Here is an 18623-nt window from a genome sequence, read left to right as displayed (position 1 = left end):
AAAGACAATTAGTGCTTTCCCTTAAAACAGTCTTATCAAGCATTGAACCCCCCCCCCCCCCCCCCTTATTTTTACCTAGCAATTCAACCCACCCTGCAGGGCTACCCAGTAACCAATATAACCTAACCTAAACTACATCCATCCTGAAAACAAGGACAATTAGTGCTTTCCCTTAAAATTCTCTTAATCTAGCACTGACCCTCCCCCTTTTTAGTAGCGAAGCTACTTTATAATTCACTTGTCCGTCAGTCAGTCAGTCCGTCAGTCCGTAACGCTATTGGGGAAATGTGATTTACTCAGCTTCTATAAAAGATAGAAAGCTGAAATTTTTTGACAACATTCCCATCATTAAGGAGCACAATTAATTGTAAAACATTTAAGACGGTCGGACCGCTTTTTAGCAGGTTTTTGGCAATTTTTATATTTACCACATTTTTTCCCATATCTTTGGTGTTTATGGTCAGATTTTCAATTTCTCTGATGGGTCAGCACCTGCGGTTCCCTAACCCTGTGGGGCTACCCAGTACCAAATATTACTTAACCTGACCAAAAGTAATAAAAAACCCGAAAAACTCCCCCCCCCCTCCCTAACCGGACTAACCTAGCAATATTTGTAAGTGTCAGCAAGAAAAACCTAACAGACAGATGGACATATCAGGTTATGAAGTAGATACTCAAAATACAATTTTTTTAAAAATAATGCAGACAATCATATTAAATGCTTTGCGAAAGTCTAATGTTCTTAAATTTAAAATAAATTACACCTAGGAGAATAAATCTATAAATATTAATGGTTCCCTCGGCCCTGTTGAGGACCTTTTTCAACTGCTAGCAAACTGCTTTCTGCTATTTTGTAGCGACTTGGCTGTTGGTTTATTATCAAAGACCCAATTGAAAGTCAACACAAGGTCCTCGGGGGTTTGAACATATATTTTTTTTAACACCTTCCCCCTCTATTGTTTTATTCTAATCCTAGAAGTCATTTAATATGTTTTTCTAATTACTAAAGTATATCATATTTAAGTGTAAATATTTAATGCAAAGAGACAAGACATACCTTAGACCCCTCCCCCTCCTCTTTAGGTGGGGTTGCTCTGGTAGATGTTGTGGTGCTTGTTGTAGTTGTTGTTTCCTCATCTGTGCTACACTCCTGGGAGGCGGGGGCACTCCTGTTTCTACATAGATAGATAGATAGATATGCTAGATAGATAGATAGAAATAATAGATAAATAGATAGGTAGATAGATAGATATTGTATTAATTGTGCTACACTCCTGGGAGGCGGGGGCACTCCTGTTTCTACATAGATAGATAGATAGATAGATAGATAGATAAATATATAGATATGATAGATAAATAGATAGGTAGATATGATAGATAGATAGATAGATAAATAAGATAAACTGTTTCATCATCTGTGCTACACTCCTGTGAGGCTGGGGCACTCCTGTTTCTACATAGATAGATATGATAGTTAGATATTGTATTAACTGTGCTACACTCCTGGGAGGCGGGGGCACTCTTATTTCTAGATAGTGTGATAGATATGATAGATAAATAGACAGACAGACAGACAGACAGAAAGACAGATAGAAAGATAGACAGTATGATAGATATATAGAGATAGATAGATAGAGAGAGAGATATTATAGATAAATAGATATTGTAAAATAGTCTCTTATAAGAGCTGTTTATAGATAAATGTGATAGCTTAATAGAAAGATATAACTTAGATAGATAAATGGATGTTAATAGATAGTAGGTAGGAAATAATAGAGCAAGTTAGATATAGAAACAATTAAATGGATAAGTATATAGTAAGGATCTTATCTAGCTAAGAAAGATGATTGCTAGATAGAAAGATCAAAGAATTATGTTTTAGGGTTTTTAAAAAATGCTAAAAAAAAATTATCGGTGAAAGAAGTAAAAACTATAGGCAAGTGCGTCTAAGGTCAATTTTTGGAGGACCATATGCAGCCCCCTATTTAAAACAAAAATTAGATTTCTCCGCTCCTGCTAACCTTTCAAAACCCTTCTTTTCAACCCCTAAAAATAATAAAAACTTGAACGTCCTTGAGGTATGCATGCCTTTTGTTTAAAAAATTCATTAATATGACTTACTTATTTTTCTTATTCTTCTTTCCACTAGACGAAATAGGCATAAAACCATCATCTTCGTCAGTTTTACTCGTTGTAGCCTATTCCGAGTTTTCAAATTATTACACATCAGATTCTGGGATCTAAAGGGATAATACACTGTGCGATTAATTGATGACAAACAAAAATGGACACTCAAATTAATGAACCAAACAATAAAAATTCAATGAAAGTCCAAAAAGTTGTTATTCAAAGGAATAAGAAAACGTTATTATAATACTTTGGGGACTAGTGTAATAAACAGCCCAAAGACTCTTTCCTTCCTGCATTATATTAATCTGACTGCAAAAAAAACCGTCATTAATAAAATGTTATAGGTACTATCTATAGTATGACAGAGTGGATTGACATAATTCAGGCGAATATGTTTTGTTACATTGCATCCCCAATGATTTTACAGAAAATTTCCTCTTCTGTAGATTACAATTGGTGGTTGAAACGGTTCTACAGAAGGTGTACTTTTGTGTATCATCATTGGGGATGTACATCAATATTATTTATCGGCCATTGTCTCATCTCTTTGGATCCCTGAATTTTGCCAGTTTGAAAGATTAAAGTATTCGTAATTTTAAGACTAATATTGGAATTAACAAAAACACACCAACTAATTGTCAAAAACACGAAAAAAATATTTCTGCTAGTTGTTGAAATAGCAGCATCCATATTCCATTCTATCCCGTTTCCAGAATTAATTGTAATAATTTGAATTCCTTAGTTGATGGTTTTTCAGCATCTTTAGTTTCCAGTTCGGATAGTTTGTCAGCTACTGTGTCAAGAGCGTCATCTACAGGTGGTACTTCATCCTCCTAGATAGATAGATAAGATATTTATAGATAGAAAGATAGTTTGTCAGCTACTGTGTCAAGAGCGTCATCTACAGGTGGTACTTCATCCTCCTAGATAGATAGATAAGATATTTATAGATAGAAAGATAGTTTGTCAGCTACTGTGTCAAGAGCGTCATCTACAGGCGGTACTTCATCCTCCTAGATAGATAGATAGATACTTATAGATAGAAAGATAGTTTGTCAGCTATTGTGTCAAGAGCGTCATCTACAGGCGGTACTTCATCCTTCTAGATAGATAGATAGATACTTGATAAGATACTTATAGATAGAAAGATAGTTTGTCAGCTACTGTGTCAAGCGCGTCATCTACAGGCTGTACACGTACTTAATCCTATTAGATAGATAGATAGATACTTATAGATAGAAATATAGTTTGTCAGCTACTGTGTCAAGAGCGTCATCTACAAGCTGTACTTAATCCTATTAGATAGATAGGTGGTTATTTATAGATAGATAGTTTGTCAGCTACTGTACCAAGAGCATCATCTACAGGCTGTACTTCATCCTCCTAGATAGATAGATAGAAAGATAAATAGACAGGCACGTTGTCTACAGACTACCTAGATAGATAGATAATAAACACCTTCCAAAACAGATCAATACTAAAGAAAAATGGATGGATCAGCTATTTTTCGAACGCTTTTTCTTTACTGAATTCTCTTTCAGAGATAGATAGATAAATTTACGGGAATATAGAATCATAGATTTATTATGCACCTAGTTAGTAAGGAAAGAAAATTCAATAGGTACGTACAATAGAGAAGTAAATTAAAAAAAAAACTTTTTATGAATTAATAGGACGGAAGACAAAAAGAACTGGCATACTCTATTTATAAAGTAGCTGACAAAATAATCATTAGATAGATAACACGGGTGTTAAAAATGATAAGCCAACAAATTATATAATGAGAGATAGAAAGGACGATAGATGTAAAATATGAAACCTGTAAAAGTTGTGGGCTATGATCCTTAGTACCATTACTGTTTTCTGTATCTCCACTTTCACATTCCTAAATATTTAGAAAGTTATGTGCGAATAATCGAAATATCATTACTTGGTTGTTGCACCAGATTTTTTTATGTACTCTTTAAAGTGAAATTATAATACGAATACACCCACCCATCACTCTTTAAAGTGCCATTAGAAGCAGGTATCTAAAGGGATAAGACAATGACTGATTCATGTACATCCCCAATGGAGATGCACAAGATTAACCCTTCTGTAGATTACAATTATTGGTCTAAATATTTGGACACCCAACTTAATGTTAAGAAAACGATATTATAAATTTTAGGGACTAATGAAATAAACAGCCCAATATCCCCTCCTCCCTGCGCTTGAAGCCTCTAGGGGCGTAGCTGCTTGCAATGAATAATTGTACCTTCATCTCCTCGTCGCCCGAGGCTTTCTCCTCCTCCTCCTCCTCATATTTCCAGACAGCGCCGGATATTTGTGTCTCAATCACTGACGTGCCTCGCTTCAACATGTTCTGTAGCCAGACAGACTAAATAAAAACACAAACAAAATTATTAAAACTGATAAACATCTTAAATACTGCTGTTTAAGAATGAGGTTTTATATTCTTATTTATAATGCCTTATTCTAAAAGTAAGAGATGTTTATGTGGCTGTCTCTATGTATATTGTATAGCTAACCGCTGAACCGATAAGATTCTAATATAAAATTACGCCAACAAAATATTTTTCTTTAAGCTAAAATCAAAAGTGTAACTGTATGGTAACCCTCCCCCTTCCTAACGGAATATAATCTTAATCTCATCCCACATAATATTTATCTAAACCTTACTTAATATAACCTAAAAAAACAGTTTTTATAAAAAAAATATAGAGGACACTTACCTCTTGAGGTTTAGCCGCATATGGGTTTACTCTTGTGGCCGAATCAATGAGCTCTGAATCAACGGAAGACGACCTCTCACGAATGAAAAACTCAGGTTTGCGGTCATCTAAAGTACACCAATGTTTAAATGATTTATCACAATAAATACATAAAAATATAATTCACAAAATGACAATGGACAACAGGTTAATCTCCAAGAACGAATGTTTATCCTTATAATAAAGTAACAGGATGCCTATCTGTAAAGAGGAATCTAGCTAACCACTGAACCGATATGGTTCTCCTTTATAGGGTAGCTTCTCATAGGTTCCTGGAAAGGTTTATAATTTTTTTTGAAAGAATGTACCACCACCCTCCCAAGATAAATCAACCCTACAAAAAAATTAACCCTTCTCAAAAAAATCTAATTCAACTCCCCTTTCCTCAAGTGCCCCTAGAGGGGTGTAGCCTCTAGTAGATTTAACTTATCCACTCTCCCTTCCAACACATACAATTAAAACTAGAGATCCAGGGATAGGACAATGGACCCAAAAATACATAAGGACAGACAAAATACACAATTAATTGTAATATTCCCATAAACAAAGAACAACTTCTCCATAACCTGCTTTGTCTGTACAACCATCCGTAAGATTTCAGTGGAATAATAGTTATTTACCGCATTGTATTAGAAACAGCTTTCCGCGGATATAAAGTGTACAATTACATGTAAGATTAGAACCAGTTTTTGTATTATTAGAAAACTGGATAAAATACGATGCTATACATAATTTACAGCATGGCTGCGAACAGGTTCTAATCCACCGGATATAAATCGGTTTCGAAGCCATACAGAAAAAATATCTAAGGGAGGGAAAATAACATCTGACTATGTAATTTAAACATTTGTGTTCCTTCGTTGTCATCATCTTCAACCTCTGCAGCAGACGAAAACTAAATCAATTATTCATACAAATAAATATTCAAACATTATATCAAAGTAACAGGATCTGTAAGTGTGTGTCTGTAACGAACCGATATGATTCTCCTCTACAATGTAGCTTCTCATAGGTCCATAGAGAGGTTATAATTATTATGGAGGAAAGTACCACCACCCTCCCATGAGAAATTGCTCCTAGACAAATTCGAAATCAAGCGCTTCTAGAGGCCTCTAAGGGTGTAGCCGCTAGTTTTATAATAAAGAGTATTTTTAATAGCTAACCTACTCTAACAGTGTTAGTATCTGTCAGTCCTTCTGTCCCTCTGTAATGTAAGAGTGAACGAACTTTTATTTACTAAATCACTAAATATCCTTTTCTAGTCTCTTTCTTTACCTTTTACTGCAACATATAGGCAAACATTTACTTTTAAAAAGAGAAAGAGGGACATTTTTTCGTGTTATTTCCGTAAAGTTTGATGTTAGGTTGTAGTCAAATGCTCTTATTAAGTCAACATGTTCTTAATTATAACCAAATGAATACATTTATGAAATGGTCCATAATTAAGAAAAGTTTGACTTAATAAGAGCATTTGACTACAACCCAACACGCACCAAATTTTACGGAATTACGCAAAAAAATGATCCTCTTACAAACTCTCAAATCTTAAATAAGCAACTTTTGATTTTATCTTTATTTGTATGAAAACCTGAAGTAAATCAGACTCTGAATTCTTTTTCGTCCGCCTAGGCCTTCAAATTTAGGGGTTGATAATTTTTAACAAACTAAAATAGTTATGTCCATAAGAAGCCTGGCTTCTTAGAGGACAAGACAATGGACAATAAATTGATGTCTGTCCTCAATGATTATAAACTAGACTACCCCTTCTGAAGATTAAAATTATTGATTATAAAGTTTGGACACTGCCAATCAAGATTTAATACACATTTTAAGCCAATGAAACCTATGGTGTGTTTGCTTATAAAATTTTGGGTACCACCATAATAATCAGTCTAATGTTCCTTCCCTCCTTGATAATAAATATGTGTAGTTTTAACAGTTTGATGCTGAAAAAACACTATTATACATACAATAAAAAAGTACAAATATATTTTTATAAAAAATATAATTATGGACTAAATCTTTTTTATACTACTATGCCGTTTTAAATGTTTATCAACCCTGCCTTTGAGTCTCATTATTCTTGTTAGCCTTGCTACTCTTATCAGCTGAGCTAGATGTTTCCTTCTTTTCAATTTTGGGAGATTTTTCTCTGTTATCATTGGTGGATTTTTTATCATCAGCTGCGCCAAGATCTGGGAAATCATCATCAAAAAGATCCTTTGTGGGCTCAGCCACTTTCTTGTCTTCCTCTTTATCCTATAATGGTTATTCCTCGTATCGTATTTTAAACAGCTTTTCGCGGATATAAAATTACAATTATAAGATTGAAACCAGTTTCTTAGCACCGAGATGCCGAAGGCATGGGATAAAAAAACTGTTTTTAAGATTATGAATGTACATTTTTATTTTCGCAGAAAACTGGATATAATACGATTCTGGACATAATTTTTCAATGTGGCTGATAACCAGTTCTAATCCACCAGATATTAATCGGATTCAAAGCTATACGAGAAAAAAAGTATTCTAACAATCATCTAAAAATATTATAATGTTTGCGAGTCTGTCTGTCTGAATTTGGGAAGCTTCTCACAGGCCCTGGAAAGTTTAATAGCTGTTTTTTAAAACCCTACTTTTTTCAACTTAAAAAAAAATAAAATGTATACTTATAGTTATGGGTCGACCCCACTTCCCTTCAGAGCCCCTAGATTCCTGGTTTTTGAACTAATATGGTAAATCAGCACTCGTCACGCCACAAATAATTATAATATTAATTTATGTCTACCTTATTTTTCCCCTTCTTTTTTCTTGCTTTTGTTTCGACCTCTTTAGTTTCATCAGCTGAGCTGTAATTCACAACTGGTTCGCCTGTGCGACCTTAATAACAAAAATATACTCAAGAATCTTAAGGGATAGGGCAATGCCCGTAAAATTAATGTACACCCCCAATGACGTTAATAGTTATTTATCGCATCGTATTTTAGAAGCCAGCTTTCAGCGGATATCAAAATGATAAAATATTAGAATAAAACCGGTTTTGTTAGCCCAGAGGGGCCGTAGACCCGGGCTAGTTTAATTTTTTTTACTTTTATTGGAATATTTGTGGAAAATTGTCTGTAATACGATGCTATACATGATTTTTCAGTATGGTTAATCGAGCGTATATTAATCGGCATCGATAACAAACAAGAAACAGAATTACTCCATTGTAATATTAAAATTATCGGCGAAAAGGTTTGTTTCAACATATCAAAATTATCCTATCAAATTAATGGAAACATAGAAATTTTAAGCTACCTGTTCCTTTCTTCTTTTTGTTCTTTTTCTTTGTCTCATAGGATTCAGTACTTTTTCTGTCCTCCTCCTTAATAATAAAATCCTTAAATAAAAGTAACAGGATGTCTGTCTGTCTTTTTGTAACTACCGAATGATCTCGCTACTCGCTGAACCAATATGGTTCTCCTTTACAATGTAGCTTCTCACAAGTACTGGGAAGGTTTCTAACTATTTTGAGGGAGGGAAGCATCACCTTCCCAAGAAATATCTCTAATAGAAAAATATATGGTGGAAAACTTTTGGCACTTTTGGTTTGTACAACTCAATTAGATCAAATAAATGTCCTCAAAGTTTTTGAGCCAATGAATATGTTTATAAAACTTGATTGTACCTGGCTTATGGCCTCTTGAATTTCAGACTTGATCATTTCATCTTCAATTTCATCATTCACTTTTTCTGATTTCTCACTCTTTTCAATGTCAACTGAAGAAAAAAAATAGATAAACTAAACCTTATTAAATATGAAGGGGTCATCTAAAAAAACGCCTATCTCAAAACACGCCCATCTCAAAAGACTTTAAGTAACCGATCTAACAATTTTTGTACATTTTCAATAAAACTTAAAAAGGCACATCATTGTAATGTCCATAGATATACATAAATATCACAAATCTTTCAATAAACCTAGGATCTTAAGGTTAAGACAATAAACAATAAATTTAATACTCCTTCAATGATAAGTAAATTATGACAGGGGAAAATTTAATTCTCGTCAATTTAGGTTGCTATTTCTCCATGGTCAGTTCGTTTATCCAGTAGGAGGGGAAGGAAGGGGGGAGGGGTCGGTACAATTTTCACTTAATTAGAGTACATAATAATCTGATGTAAGATCCAAGTAATAATAAATCCACTCCAACGGTCCAAATTTATTACATTATACCAATGCAATTTACAGTCCAGTGACCCATCCCTCCCCGAATAATCCTGATATTCTTTACCTGTATCAGCCTTGTTTTTCTCCTTGTTATCCTCGTAATCAATAACAGCAGTGGGATCTCTGTGGACAGGCAGGAATTCAGAGTCAGAATCATCCAGAAGGTTTCTGTAATCAAGATTTTTTTTTATAATAGCGGAGATATTGGATAACTTTGTTTGTTCGTCCGTTCCCCTAACATCCAGTAGGATACAACCAACTTTATCCGTTGGTCTGTATAAAACAGAAAATTAAAATAGAAAGAAAACATAGAAAAATGATATAATAGTTATTTCGTTCATCGTATTAAAAACGGCTTTCCGCGGATATAGAACGTACAATTATAAGATTAAAACAAGTTTTTTAGTCCCGAGGTGCCGAAGGCACGGGATAAAAAACTGGTTTTAATCTTATGATTGTACATTTTTATATTCGTAGAAAGCTGGATTTAATACGATGCTAGACATAGTTTTTTTCGTATGGATGAGAACCGGTTCCTATCCACCGGATTCGAATGAATACGAGAAAATGCAATTAAAAAAAACTGAAAAATAATGAAACCATGTAAACTAAAGTAATTTACGTTGAGACAGACTGACAGTTCGTATGTACCCTAATTATATATTAGCAGCGCCGCGCTGTTAAAATAATGGCTAATTATTAGAAAGAGATGATAGTGACTGTTAAATTAAAATTTGTTCCCTTTCTGGCCCTTAATGTTTACATACTACCAATGACAGAATTTCACAATTAATAATGATTGGGGTTAAAAACTTGTATTTTTAAATCATATATTATGAGGATAATTGATGCAAAAATTGTTGGCATAACAGTTATTGAGCACTATATCAGAGAAGAGAATCAAAACTACTCTACAAAAGTACTGACTTACTTGTTCAGACTCTGTTTGCTGCCGCTGCTACTGCATAATATCACAGGACGGTCAGTTGGCTGATTTTCCATATCCTTAAATCAATACAGATTATTGATATAGCTTAAATTCTACAAATTTTTACTTCATAGGTATTATTTTGTTTATAACCAGATTTTATAAATAAAGCTAATTGAGAACTGTGATGAAAAATTTAATTTATGTTTTAATTTATGTGCTTTTGACTTTTATACAGCATTTAATAGCACTTTTTGGGTATTAATTTTCTATGGATGGTTTCTCTTGGGGTGGTTGGTGGTAGCCTCTCCAAAAATAGTTACAAACCTTATCAGGCCATTACAGTCTTAATTCTATGACTTATATCTAAAAATAAAATAGCCTAAAACCATCTTAGGACCTATGTAAAGTTTCACTAAAATGAAGCAGTAAGAAAAAAAACATTACTACTTTATATAATAGGATTACCTTATAAACAAAGTTTGGTTCTTCCTTAGTTTTGGCAGCTTGAGATACGGCAACAGAAAATATTTTTCCTTCAGCTGTCATCATTTCAACTCCCCTAGGAGAATTTTAATTAACAATTCTAACAGAGAAATTTGTAAATTAAATATTTAGGAAAAAGGAAATAAATAAAAATATTGTCATTTTCATCAGAGAATGTTGAAGTTTATTAAAGAATACCCTATCTATATAGGAGAAAAATAATTTTGTCGCAACTGAATTTCAAAGATAAAGGACAAGGCATTATCCCTAAAAAAAGAACAAAAAACAGTCTTATTTTATGTCGCGGTTTTGGAGGAGATTCGAACCTATCAATAGTGACAAAAATGTACCTGTGAATAGCCGATGAAGAATGTCGGCTTCTAGAACCACCAGACACATTGCTGCCGCTTCTGCTCCTGCCCTGCTGATCCAGCGGCTGTATACCGCCAACTTTCTGCTTGGCGGCAGCTGAATCCTCCCCCTTACTTACGTCCTCGGTGGATATACAGAAGAATTCGTCGCCTTGATTTTTGAGGGAGCCTAATTATAGCATGTGACCAGTTTTTATTAGTTCAACTCTTCTACATTCTTAGTGAAAGGGCCTGTATGCAAACATCACAATAAAGTACAAACAGGCTGTTTGTTTTTAAAATTACATAAATAAAACATGATACCTACACTTTAAAAATTACACTATAGAGGCAAAATAGTTCTTTAGAAGAAATATTCGCTACTTTAGAATATAAAAATCCTCTAAAAAGAAAAGCTACAACTGAAATATTCTGTAATAAATGCCGTACACAAAGTTAAATATTTGCATCACTGCTCCTAACCAGATAAATATCAGCCGGATACAAACTGGTTTTGAACCGTGATGAAAACATACATCTAGTAAAGCCTTATATTGTCCATAAACACGAATATAATAATCATAAAATTAATCCCTTTAGGTCCAATAAAAATGGATTTAATCCTGCAACTTTTATTTTCGTATCCACGGACAATCTGATACTAGAAGTAAATAACCCCTTCACCGTGTTAGTTTTAGAACACTCAAACATATAAACACACTTCAATTCAGTGATTGGACAATAGACGATAAATATTATTCTCCCAAATTCTTATATATGATCATTTTTTTAGTTGCAGGAATTTCGGGGCACGCTTGGTTTTTTTATTAAATGAATAAGTTAGGGTACAATGTTTGGCACTTTCGATATAAGTAAATGATAATAAAAAACCCATAGAATGCGATAATAACTTCAGAAAAATCGAAGAAAATAGTTTTAATACTTAATTAACGTTTTTAAGTTTTTCTTCAAAAAGTTTAGATAAGATGCCTTTAAAAGTCGTCTATGATTTTGTCAGGGATAAAAATGTAACTTTAAAATAAGAATTACAACATATTTTTTTCAATTAGTACAAAGTAAAATTTTGAACATTTTATTGATCAGTATATTTTTTAAAATGTGAAGTAGAAACCTGAATATTTTATCATGAAAATTGTGTTATGATTTGATTGTCTGCTAGATTACAAGAAAAAGATACTGACAGTACTTGTTGGTTATTTAAAAATAATTAGGTAGATTACTTTCAGAACCCCTCTTTTTGCAACGTTATTTCAATAGAACAGAGCCGTAGTCTTAGTGTACTCAATATCTAGACAGCCAACCATTGTTTTAGAATTGTTCAATTTTTTTAACTTCTGATAAAAACAGAATTAATGGTATTTTTGTAAATATTATACCTCCAAGAAATGGCTATACTTCCCAATCATATGTTGTGTGATATTTAAGAGGAATTATTTTGATATAATGTCATTAAAATATTCGTTAAAAAAAGTGCTATTCTAGCTTATACTTTACATTTTAATGTGTATGATAATTCAAATAAAAGATAATGAAGATTTATATTATATTTAATTGTTATAATTATAAAGAAAAACCTGGAAACAGTAAAAAACTGACTTTATTTTATTGACGTAGGGAAAATTTTGTCAAATATTTGAATAAAAAAACACTATAAAACAAAATAAATTATTTTTAATATAGTCACAAAAAGGCTCAATGAGTTTAGGAAATATTTCATTCACTAATCATGTCATTTAAACTCTATTACACAGAATACATTGTAAAAAGATGTTCTCGTTTTAATTTTAAGTAATTTGAAATGCATTTTAATACCTTTTAATGATTTATTTTTTGAAACATCTTTTTTATAAAATGTTATTGATTTTTGAAGTTATATGTTAAAATGTTTTTAAATTTTGTTAACATTTTGTTTTAAATGTAGAAAATTGGTAATTCTAAACATTCAAAAAATGATTTTATTAAATTTTCATCACTTAAATTGTATGTTTGATGAAATTTTCAACTGATAATTCAAGAAAAATCGTTTAAGTTTTATTATATTTTACTTTGAAATGTTAAAAAAATATAATTATTGTCAAAAATGTGGAAGTTATACTTTCCTCAAAAAAAGACCTAAAACATGCAAATTAACACGTGTAATGAGATTTTTTTTCTTTCAGGTTTAATTTTAAGTAATTATTGATATTTTTTGTAAAAAGGATTTTATATAAAAAGTTTTAAAACTCTAGTTATGTAGTGGTTCTAAAAAAGGTTGCGAATTTATGCAATTTTCTAGGATTTTAAAAATAGCAAAGGGTGTTATTAGACGTACTTACAGATACAATTGCAAAGTCATTTTGGCCAAACACTAAAATAAAGTTTTGACATCTGAGGGTCCAACCGTGGGGGGTAAATTGGGTTCTGAATTAAACTACCCCACAGTCAAAAATCCAGGGAGTTCTTTAATTTCTTCCTCCAAAATTAGCTACCAAATTTATACATGTGAACTTGGAATGGAAGTATAACTTATTGTCCATTTACCTATCTCTGTAAAACCCACAAAAATATTTTTTTGGATTTTCGGTATTTGCATTAAAGTAACTTATTAAAAATACCTACCCAGATAGGGAGAAGTCACTAGAGATAAAATTTATCTCTTAACCCCACAACCCAAGCACAATAAAGACTATACACAAAAAAATGGTAAAGATTAATTTATCATAAATTGTCCAATCGCTCTCTTCGTGAAAAAATATCCCATCACCAAGCATATTCAAATCAAGCTTTGCAGGGAAGACTAAGAATTCAGAAACTTTTTGTTTGCCTTGTCATTCTATTATATTTCTTAATTTTGTAAAAAGGGATAATTCCATGAAGAGTTATTGTTTTTTTGTCCAAAGGAGGCGAGTCATTTGTATTTTATTACTATGCAGTTTTAAAAATTTAACGACCTGAAAATCCTTTTTTGGCTAATGGCAATTATTAACCCAGGTACTAAACCGACTTTTGAATTCTTTAAAAACTACGTTGCAATAATTGTTTAAAGACAAATCTTAGCTCGTTAATTATCCTTCATTGAACCATCCCTTTCCAGGTTATTAATCCATTCTGGCGCTAAATCAATTTACAAACTTTTCTTTCCTCCAATATTTACCAGCTAACATATCACGTTTTACAAATCTTTGGGGGAATAATTTAATGTCCATTGTTCTATTTTAGTATCCCTAAATGTTTAGTCTTCTCTGACCGCTCTCATAAAATCGCATCGAATTATAAACAGCTTTCCGTGCATATAAAAATATATAATCATAAGATTAAAACCAGTTTTTTTATCCCCCAAGATTCCGATAACACGGGCTAAAATATACCAATGTACATTTTAATATTCATAGAAAACTGGATATAATTCGATGCTAAACATAATTTTTCAGTATGGCTGAGAACCAGTTCTTATCCACCGGATATTAATCGGTTTCATTCAAAGACATACTGGAAAGAGCCTACCTTGCCCAGTGGCACCGTGTTGACCGGACAGGTTGGATGCCACAGTATCGCTCATGGCCTCCTTCAGCTCCTGTTCTACGTCCAGATGGACTTGCTCTCTTGAGCCCCTAGATAGATAGATAATAATTGTAGTTAGTTAGATAAATAGTCATTGTAGGTAGTTAGATAGATAGTAATTTTAACTAGTTAGATAGATTAGATAGTTAGTTATTGTAGTTATTATGTCCCAATAGATAAAAAGGTGGATAGAAAAATACACGGATAAAATGATTCGACACTTAGATAGAAAGGTTTACTAAAATGAAAAGATAGAATGACAGAGCGATGAACAAAGTAAGTTAAAAACTAAATATCTTAATTACACAAAGGAATTTTCTAAAGTCATTTCAGACACCTATCACAATTATCGGGCAAGTGAATGGAATTTTCACGCAAAAAAATTTGCACTTTCTTAATTAAACTAACAAACCAAATAATATCTTGTTTTTTTTGTTGACAAAACGTTTATCGGAGAATAGGAATTGAAGAGCAGTTTCGGTGATTAAAATGGAATAGTTTTTCATCGCACCGTATTATAGACAGCTCTCCGCGGATAGTAAAAGTGAAAATTATAAGCATATTTCCAAGAGTTTTGTTAGTCCTGAGGGACCAGAGGCAAGGGCTTACAAGACTGGTATTAAATTTATGATTTTTATTTTAATATTCATGGAAAATTGTCTGTAATACGATGCTATACATGATTTTTCAGTATGGCTTAAAACCGGTTCTAATCCAGCGGCTATTAACCGGTTTCAAAGCCATACTGTAAAACTAATTACCTGACGGCGGCAGCATCGAATCTTGGAGACAGTTCAAAGCTGTTGGCTGACCCGCACTCAATATAAACCGGTTTCTGTCGCATTATTCCACCTCCCTACAGAATCAAATAATCAACAACACGTTTCATAATAATTATGCTACACAAGTCAGGATCTTATAGAGGGTCCCTACCCCAATTATAACAAACAATAATAACGAATGACCAAAAATTAAAGATAGGAGTGGATAATTGGACTGTAAGTTAAATTGGTGCCTAAATTTTATGACCACATTATCTTATTTGTTGGGTCAAAAAAATTTGATACTTTCACTGAATTTTGATTGGTTAGTTTTAAACTAAAGTGTTCAAACTTTTCAACCATTTATTTCATCTATTATAACATGTAATCTTGATTAGAAATATTAAGGATGTATTGTATATCAATGTATCATCTATTATCTCATCCCTTAAGATCCTTGCCAAAAATTTGAAGCTGCGATTGGCTAAATGTCAGCTAAACTCTGTTGCGGCTGCCGAGCCATGGTAAGAATGTTTTTTTTTCCGAATGTGGATAATTAATAAGACTTCACAGACATCCCTTTCATCATTAAGATTGAAAATTCCTGCGGCCTTTTTCTTTAGCAAAAATAATCCAATCTTTTGTACCTATGATACAGGGAGAGAGGGGAAATTAAACTGAAAATATTTTAGCAAATGTTGATTGGTTGGTTCATACAAACCAATCAAAATTAAATAAAAGTACGAACAGTTTTTAATCCATTAATAGGACAACTTTGGGGAACCAGTGTAATTTAATTTACAGTCCAATGTCCCCTCCCTCCCTGTCATATTCATATCACTAGCCACGGCTGTATTTGATGAAACCTCTTATTGCCTATAATACTATTATTAAATTTTTAGGTTCTTGCTTACATGTGGTAGACTGGAGCACCGAAACCCCCCCCTCCCCCGCTTAGTTTTGACAAAAATCAAAAATAAGGGGGGGGTAGTTTTTTAATGTCTGGAAAACGGCAAGGAGGAAAAAAGCACGGCAAGGCAAAGACTTCACCCCCCCCCCCTTAATTTTGAAGAAAATCAAAAATAAGGGGGGGGGGGGGGGGTAGTTTTTTCACTGTACAACACGCCAGAAAGTTGAGTGAGGTAAATCAAGTAAATCCAGTATGCCAGAGGGGAAACCTTATTACGAGATATTCATGTTTTGGGGCATAATTTCCTTATTTATTGACTGATTTTAGTAATTGATGTATCCCTGAACAGGTAGTCTTAAAGAGAATATATCAGAATTGTTTTCATGGGGACTGTCCCCATGAAAACACTTCTGATATATGGCGCAGACATATAGAAGCGCAACTACTTTACAATTAGGGTCTAAAGTGAGTTCGTAAGTCACTCAGTCACTCGCTATTCTATCCCACATTTTTTATTTGCCCCAAGAATCTTAAGAGATAAGACCATAAGAGATACATTGATGTACATCTCCAGTGATGATAAACAAAAGAACTTGTTCTGTAGCTAAAATTATTAATTTAGACACAACTAGTTTAATCCATCAAGATTTAAAATAAGATTTCAGCCCACAAATGAGAGAATAATATGTCTGTAAAAATTTGGGTACCAGTATAATTATACAGTCACATGTCCCTTCCCTCTTTGGTATTGTGTGTTCATATTATTTTTCTTATTTAATTTAATACCCAAACCGTAAGATTATCATTAAAGTAAAATCTTATGTACATATATAATCATATATATATTCTCATTAATTCCCCATCCAACCAAGAATTTTTCCCGCCAAGAAAGAACATTCACAAAACGTCAATTATTTAACATATTTTTATTTGATTTAGATGTAATTTTTATTTGCATTTATTTCAAATTAATGAAAACTTGGTATATAACTTCATTTTTATTAGGGTTGGCAATACAAATCCGAATCCGAGATCCGGAATCCGCCCAATTTTTGGCCAATTTTGGAATCCGAATTCGAATCCGGAATCCGTTTTTAAATACCTAGCGGATTCGAATTCTTAATTGTTAGGCTAAAATTAGAATCTTGAGGTTTTTTTGGTCCGAATATATATTTTAATTTTTAACAGTCATTTTGGCCGCTGTAGGGTATAGAAATAGAAGAAAAGCTACTGTGTAAATATGAGAAAACGCAGCTTTAGAATCTGCCCAGTACCCGGTAAAATTGAACCCCTTAACTTATTTTTTTAAGTCTTTAAAATATTGCTAGAATTCGGAATCATGATCCTGAATCCGTCAAAAATAAGAATCCAGAATCCGCGGAAATTCTGTTTTATTTTTAGACTGATTCTTGTAAGAATCCGAATCCGAATCCGGTCCAAAAAATAGATGGATTGCCATCCATAGGCGTTCAAGGGGGGGGGGGTAATGGGGCGATTACCCCACCCCCCCAAACGAATTTGGGGGTGCCGTAGGCACCCCCAACATTTTTTTCATTTTACCCCCCCCAAAATAGAAAATCTCTAACAAAAAAAAATTTTGATAAAATTTAAATTACCCCCCCCAAAAATTTTACCCTGGGGGTAAATTTTGTGGGGGGTAAACAAATTTTACCCCTGCCAACAGATTTCAGGGTGGGTAATTACCCCCCCAAGCAAATTTTACCCCTGGGGTAAAAATTTTGGGGGGGGTAAAAAAAATTTGCGGCGCGCTTCGTGCGCCATTTTACCCCCCCCAAAACCGAATTACCCTCCCCTTAAAAAAATTTTACCCCCCCCAAAATAAAAAGCTTGGACGCCCCTGTTGCCATCCCTAATATTTATAAACTATTTTGCACAGGGTTTATATATCAATGTCAATTGAGACTACTTAGTAGTCCCTTATTTAATCAATACAGATTGTGAAACGTTTGGACAATCAATGAACTTAATAAAACAACCTTTAAAAATTCAATAAAAGTACCCAAAGTTGTTGAGGAAACATTATCAAAAACTTTGGAGACTTGTGTAATAAACTGCCCTAAGTCCCCTTCCTTAATGAAAACTATTTCTATAGTAATACAATTTTTACAATGTGAAAAATATCATTGCAACAAGGTGACAAAGAACATTGGTTGTTTCTTTGAGAATATAAAATGGATGGAGTAATCAACAACCCTCTAACCTTCAATACTTATAAACTAAAAGGCATACATTTTTAACCAGGGTCGAGAAGAATATTAATTCAACGTTCATTATCAAGTACAAGAGATGTTTAATGAATCCGTCCATCTCTATACCATTAAATATTTTCCATTATTCTGAGAAAATAAAGAGAGCAAAGGATACAGGGATAGGACAATGGGGAATTAATTAATCTTCCCCCAAACTCTTGGTTTAGTAAAGTTTGCCTTTGATAGCTGGTTAGTTTTTGGGGTAAGGAAGGGTTGTAGATCAATTTAAACGTCATTGCACCC

The 18623-nt window shown here is 33.1% G+C and overlaps 1 protein-coding gene across 1 annotated transcript in view; it reads right to left on the bottom strand.

Annotated features, from left to right (window-relative positions):
• Positions 1–18623, bottom strand: part of LOC145334096 (BCAS3 microtubule associated cell migration factor-like) — a 71071-nt gene that overhangs the window by 13275 nt on the left and 39173 nt on the right. Inside the window, exons 28-45 of the mRNA XM_080179380.1 lie at positions 15201–15295; positions 14383–14489; positions 10879–11068; positions 10511–10604; positions 10046–10119; positions 9179–9282; positions 8572–8663; positions 8202–8268; positions 7690–7781; positions 6970–7163; positions 6493–6535; positions 5762–5799; positions 4866–4974; positions 4388–4510; positions 3950–4015; positions 2870–2963; positions 2122–2200; positions 1058–1175 (exon numbers count right to left, since the gene is read on the bottom strand). Of these exons, the coding sequence (XP_080035506.1) occupies positions 1058–1175; positions 2122–2200; positions 2870–2963; positions 3950–4015; positions 4388–4510; positions 4866–4974; positions 5762–5799; positions 6493–6535; positions 6970–7163; positions 7690–7781; positions 8202–8268; positions 8572–8663; positions 9179–9282; positions 10046–10119; positions 10511–10604; positions 10879–11068; positions 14383–14489; positions 15201–15295 (1779 nt within the window). The remainder of the gene's footprint in view (positions 1–1057; positions 1176–2121; positions 2201–2869; positions 2964–3949; positions 4016–4387; positions 4511–4865; positions 4975–5761; positions 5800–6492; positions 6536–6969; positions 7164–7689; positions 7782–8201; positions 8269–8571; positions 8664–9178; positions 9283–10045; positions 10120–10510; positions 10605–10878; positions 11069–14382; positions 14490–15200; positions 15296–18623) is intronic.

Source organism: Acartia tonsa, chromosome 12 (genome assembly GCF_053477335.1).
Source record: "Acartia tonsa isolate MP-2025a chromosome 12, ASM5347733v1, whole genome shotgun sequence".
Classification (NCBI taxonomy): Eukaryota; Metazoa; Arthropoda; class Copepoda; order Calanoida; family Acartiidae; genus Acartia; species Acartia tonsa.
Note: the sequence above shows the minus strand (reverse complement) of the source record. Positions and strands in the feature narration are given on the sequence as shown.